Here is a 6,445-nt window from a genome sequence, read left to right on the forward strand (position 1 = left end):
TCCCCCCCCCCCCCCCCCCCCCCCCAATTTTAATCATGATATGCACAAGAACATAACCATTATTAATAGGGTGGTTCATTGAGATCCAAGAAGTGGCGAGCAAATGTGGATGATCTTCTTATTACAGTTGCTACCAATGCCTGTAAAGGGGGAATTGGCCAAGGAGAAAACAAATATTTTTCGTGATGAACGTACCCCCCTCTGGGCAGACTTTCAACTAGCTTCCTTGCGTGCACTTTTAGCATCTTTTCTTTCGCCAGCCTGCCATATTTATCCCTTGGTCTAGAACTTTTTCGAAGAGGTAATCTTTATCCTTCTCCATTATCTTTGTAGTTTCTTGAAATTGAGTATGAACAAAATAGCATTTGGAACTTTGCTTCAGTTGAATTTGATAAAGACATAGCAGATTTGATGTGCGTATGACTGGAACTTGTTCTTTATGACAAGAAACTATCTTTGATGTCCATCCATTGTTATGTACCATCCAAAAATTGTTGTGAAATATCTTGACTATACGCTTGTTATTTCTTTTTAATTTGCAGGCATGCTAGAAACTGGGTCACGCCTTGTCCAATTTGGAGAAGAAAAGCATAGGATTAACAGGTGAATCTGATGAAGAATTGTCTATGGATTCACTTCCTGATATCATTGATGCGGATCCATATTCGGACTAAATTCTCAGTTTCTAGCGTGTAAGAGGATGTAATAAGAAATTCTCAATGCCAAGATTTAGTTTTTAAGTCATTTAAGAGTGTTATCAATCTAGGACCATGATTTTCATTTTGATGGTGCTTAGTGACGTTTTCTTGCCTTCTTGGGCATCTTGTTGCATTGTAAAACTATTTTTCTTTCTTCTTCAACAATTGTAAAAACTAATGCAATTTACTAGAAAAATGATTTATAGTTTATCAACAGATGATATTGGCTTGCTATTTGTCGAGGATCTAACAATACATGGCACCATGTATTGCGGTCAGTTGAGCTCAAGAACAGCCTTAGTGATCCGACGATGCGAGTGGAAGGGCCGTCGCTCAACGGATAAAAGTTACTCTAAGGATAACAGGCTGATCTTCAAATTGTATCTGATTAAATCCAGGTATTGTAGACATTCCATCATTTCCATCCCCGAGCATTTTGAATTTCCCATTTCTCAAAAAATCTCATTATTGATACATTCTTCATCGAATTAGCGAATTAAATAGATGATCTAGCAATGATGGAATTTCTATTCTGTTTACTGAATCACATGAAATTTTACCCAACTCCATATCCATTCTTCATCGAATTAGCGAATTAAATAGATGATCTAGCAATGATGGAATTTCTATTTTGTTTACTGAATCACATGAAATTTTACCCAACTCCATACCGATCTACTTTCATTTGGTATTTTGGCCTAAATGCCTTGACTGCTCGATACTCAAAAATGGTTTGTTCTTGCATATCCCTACTAGTTTTCCAAATTAATCCCCCGGATACATATAATTCAAAAGAATATGTGAGCGATTCATACACAGCATCTCTTTCTTTTATCAACGGTTCTACCAATTGATATCAACTATGATCCCGTATAAAGGAAATTGGGCCATGCCGTTTTGAGGTGGCTCTTTATTGCTATCTCACCTAAAATTCTTTGAGACTACAATGTACGATAGTCAGGCCAAGCACAACCTGTCCTGTGGATGGGTTGGACTTGGCATGGCCCAATTTTGAGGTGGCCCATTTGCTCACCTAAAATTTTATGAGACTGCAAGGTCAAATAGTTGCACCGTGCACGACCTGTCTCTATGGATAGGTTGGCATATGGCATGGTTCGTGCTGTGCTGTGCTGTGCTGTGCTGTGCAGATTAGTATCAATTCCAGAGTTTCATCTACTTGCTACAAGTAATATGACATTTATTTCTCACGAATGATGTGGACCTGAGAGAAGTCATTTAAAGTCCCATCAATTAACTATGCCTACATGATAACTGTTTTGTTGGCAACATTGGTGCAATAGAAATGACTTCCAATTCTTCAACTAGTGTTATCAACTGAAAAAATATTTATAATTTGGGATGCTATGTCGTTCTAATATCAACGTCATCTTTTGTAATCCGATCTACTTTCATTTGGTATTTTGGCCTAAATGCCTTGACTGCTCGATACTCAAAAATGGTTTGTTCTTGCATATCCCTACTAGTTTTCCAAATTAATCCCCTGGATACATATAATTCAGAAGAATATGTGAGTGATTCATACACGGCATCTCTTTCTTTTATCAACGGTTCTACCAATTGATATCAACTATGATCCCGTATAAAGTAAATTGGGCCATGCCGTTTTGAGGTGGCTCTTTATTGCTATCTCACCTAAAATTCTTTGAGACTACAATGTACGATAGTCAGGCCAAGCACAACCTGTCTCTGTGGATGGGTTGGACTTGGCATGGCCCAATTTTGAGGTGGCCCATTTGCTCACCTAAAATTTTATGAGACTGCAAGGTCAAATAGTTGCACCGTGCACGACCTGTCTCTATGGATAGGCTGGCACATGGCATGGTTCGTGCTGTGCTGTGCTGTGCTGTGCTGTGCAGATTAGTATCAATTCCAGAGTTTCATCTATTTGCTACAAGTAATATGACATTTATTTCTCACGAATGATGTGGACCTGAGAGAAGTCATTTAAAGTCCCATCAATTAACTATGCCTACATGATAACTGTTTTGTTGGCAACATTGGTGCAATAGAAATGACTTCCATTTCTTCAACTAGTGTTATCAACTGAAAAAATATTTATAATTTGGGATGCTATGTCGTTCTAATATCAACGTCATCTTTTGTAATAACAATATATGTGATACTTGCAAGAAAATTGAGTTGGAATCACTTAGTGGTTGAACCGTATATATAGTCTTTTGTAATAACAAGATATATGATACCTATAGAGAATCGAGTCGAAGTCACTTAGTGGTTAAATTATATATATAGAAAGAAGATAAATTTATGTGATCTTGATTGTTCATTGGTTACTTGTATGAGAACATAGTTGGAACCACATAGTGGTTAAACTTTACAAGTACATATAGAAAGGAAATTAGTTTAGTCATGATGGTTCATTGATTACATATTTGAAACTAAAGATATTTGGTATTGCACACTTTTTCACAACCTTATTTTTAAAATACAAATTAGTAATACAAACATAGAAAAAGTGAAACTTACATTTAAAAATTATGGTACAAAAAAAATTTCACGAAAGATTGTCAAAATACCCTCATAATATGGGGTTCACTGTGAAAAAAAAATTTCAAAAATGCTCCACCCACCACCTATGTGCGTGTTCTTCTGTACATCAAGCAAAACCTTTAAAAATTGGTGTCATTATTTGACTTGAAGGACGTGAATTTCTTTTGATTTGACTGGCTGAATGGAAATGAAATCCATTCGGGTTTTGGTGAAAAAATAGCATATTCCCTTTGTCCCTAGTCCAATAAAGTGTGCTGCAAACTTCTTTGGTGCTTAATTTTTAAAGAATTTATTTTGTTTTACAGTAGTGGTATTGAACAAGCATGTTAGAAGAAAGGTAAACATACAAAGTTAACATATCGTAAAATTAGTAATACAAACATAGAAAAAGTGAAACTTACATTTAAAAATTATGGTACAAAAGAAATTTCACGGAAGATTGCCAAAATACTCTCATAATATGGGGTTCACTGTGAAAAAAAAAATGTCAAAAATACTTCACCCACTCCCTATGTGTGCGTTCTTCTGAACATCAAGCAAAACCTTTAAAAATTGCTGTCATTATTTGACTTGAAGGACGTGAATTTCTTTTGATTTGACTGGCTGAATGGAACTGAAATCCATTTGGGGTTTTGGTGAAAAAATAGCATATTCCCTTTGCCCCTAGTCCAATAAAGTGTGCTGCAAACTTCTTTGGTGCTTAATATTTAAAGAATTTATTTTGTTTTACAGTAGTGGTATTGAACAAGCATGTTAGAAGAAAGGTAAACATACAAAGTTAACATATCGTTTTTTAATTGATGGTGATCTATTTACTTTTGATTTTTAGTATATTGAATTCAATTATATGAAGAAAGTTTTTTTTTTTTTTTTTAATTGACAACATATGTATTAATAATAAAGGGTTTTTCTTGACAAAAACCATTGAAATTGAATTAGATTCGAGTGCGCAGAGAGTTAGTTTGAGATTTTTCCATCAATGTGAGCTCTTGAAAAAGTTGTGTTAACCACAGACTCGACATATTAAAGCTAGGAAGCCCATGTCAAAAACTAAAAAATAAATATATAAAAATTGTTGATGTCTAAAATGGTAATTATGTTCAAACTACAATTTTTATCTTTTGCACCATATTTTAAAGTTCTCAACCTTTACTCATTGGAATCATCGACACTAAAAACAATAATTCTCCCGTACCAAACTGATAGGATTCTTAAGGAATCGTCGGACACTTTATTCTCGAATGATCCTCCCCATTGATATCAATTTTTTTCACCCTTTGTCGTCATCCTCTAATACCAAAAATAAAAAGCCTAGTAACCACAGACTCGACATATTAAAGCTAGGAAGCCCATGTCAAAAACTAAAAAATAAATATATAAAAATTGTTGATGTTTAAAATGGTAATTATATTCAAACTACAATTTTTATCTTTTGCACCATATTTTAAAGTTCTCAACCTTTACTCATTGGAATCATCGACACTAAAAACAATAATTCTCCCGTACCATACTGATAGGATTCTTAAGGAATCGTCGGACACTTTATTCTCGAATGATCCTCCCCATTGATATCAATTTTTTTCACCCTTTGTCGTCATCCTCTAATACCAAAAATAAAAAGCCTAGAAAAGGCACCAAGATAAATGCGCGAAAACCTTAGTCACCCTAAGGCTTAACCTCAAGGCGTGGCATTCTGTGAAAGTCTCAAGCAAGGTGAAACTCATGGCGTAAGCCTCAAATAGTTCTTTAGACATTGACAATACTATAAAAATCTCGGTTTCACATAGATTATTGGCCGGGGGTGGGGGTTCTAACACTAATTTTATGTGAGAGAAGCTTATGAAGCATAACATTTTGGATTTGGGGAAGAGTAATTTCTGATTGGTTGGCCTTTGTGGGTTCTCAAAATCTTTAGAGGTCCTTTGGAATTAAAACTTTTCCTAAATTTATTTCATATCATCCTAAACCGAAACTAAATCGCATTTAATAGATATCTTCCTGCTCAAAAAATGCACTCGTTTTTAACCTTCTGCAAATTTTTAAATCCTGGTAATGACTAGGACGAAGTCTTGTTGCATCCATTGTCACTGAAAATTCTGGCAGCTATGACATGGAGAAAATCATAATGTTCACAAATAAACAATTAATAAAGAATCTGATACACCATGCCCACAGATGCTAAAAATTTCCAGTGTTTCTAATCATTTTGATACCATCAAATAAAAGGAGCACGCTAATTATATAATCACCAATCACAATACGAATATGAAAACAAATCTCCGAGGTCTGTCTAGCACATTATCTACCACATTCTCATTTGACAGCCAAAAACAATTCGATTCATTGTCCAACACTACTACGATTTGGCTTCCATTCACTTAATGCCTCAGGATACTAACAAGCAATACCCTAGCAGAGACTAAGAATTTGACGAGACGCAACTCAATTTGATAATAGTAATTCTATCAGAAAATCACTAGCAGAGAGAAAATCATGTAAATTAAGAAGCAAGCATACCCGATTAGGCCTCGGTGCTCGTCCCCAAAGGATGCTAACTCAACAAGTAGGAGGGTGCAAATGCGTGTTGACCATATCACGGACATCCCCGCCAACACCATGATCACCATCCCGCCCTGTGGCACAAACAACGACACAGCCGATAGTATCACAATCGGCAAGATACAGTATCCGATCAGGCTAAGACACCTGTACGAATCGAGATTCCCATTCCAGTCCGCTAACATATTGAAAACAATGTATAGAAACAGCGATGCCACAGTAACCCAGCCGAGGATTATCCCGAAATGGAGCTTTCCGGAAAGGAGTTGGAAGATTCCGAATGCCATTAGGAAAAGGAAAGGGCCAGAGAGATCAGCATCTTCGTGAAGATGGGCATTGATTCTAAACGGAATGAGAATAGAAATTGTTTTCTGGTAAATTTGCTTCGTGTTTATGCCGAGCTCCTCAAGGAGTGGTGAGTCATCCTCAAATCCGGCAGCGCCTCCGGTGGAAATTGTGGAGGGGAATTGAGGAGTCGAAAATGAAGTGGAAGCGGCAGCCGAGTTGACATCGAATGCCATGAATGGGATGCTAGCGTTAGCGGATCGCGGGGGTTGGAAGGGGGCTGTAGGGAGGCTGCGTTGCTGGGGGCCTCCACCGGCGCCGCCCGCAGGGTTTCCACCGGAGGGAAATACCACTGGAGGCACGTTGAATTCTCT

At 36.8% G+C, this 6,445-nt stretch overlaps 1 protein-coding gene across 1 annotated transcript; it reads right to left on the minus strand.

The window, feature by feature from the left end:
• Nucleotides 1-5,353: 5,353 nt before the first annotated feature.
• On the minus strand, nucleotides 5,354-6,439 carry LOC111385486 (protein YIPF5 homolog). Its single transcript, XM_023009880.1, has one exon. The coding sequence runs from the start codon at nucleotides 6,305-6,307 to the stop codon at nucleotides 5,693-5,695; it is 615 nt and encodes a 204-aa protein (XP_022865648.1). The 5' UTR covers nucleotides 6,308-6,439; the 3' UTR covers nucleotides 5,354-5,692.
• Nucleotides 6,440-6,445: the final 6 nt, after the last annotated feature.

Source organism: Olea europaea, unplaced genomic scaffold, assembly GCF_002742605.1.
Source record: "Olea europaea var. sylvestris unplaced genomic scaffold, O_europaea_v1 scaffold3173, whole genome shotgun sequence".
Lineage (NCBI taxonomy): Eukaryota > Viridiplantae > Streptophyta > Magnoliopsida > Lamiales > Oleaceae > Olea > Olea europaea.

What these genes read in the sequence shown, in the direction of transcription:
- LOC111385486 (XM_023009880.1), bottom strand. Translation starts at nt 6,307, where the DNA reads ATGGCATTCGATGTCAACTCGGCTGCCGCTTCCACTTCATTTTCGACT.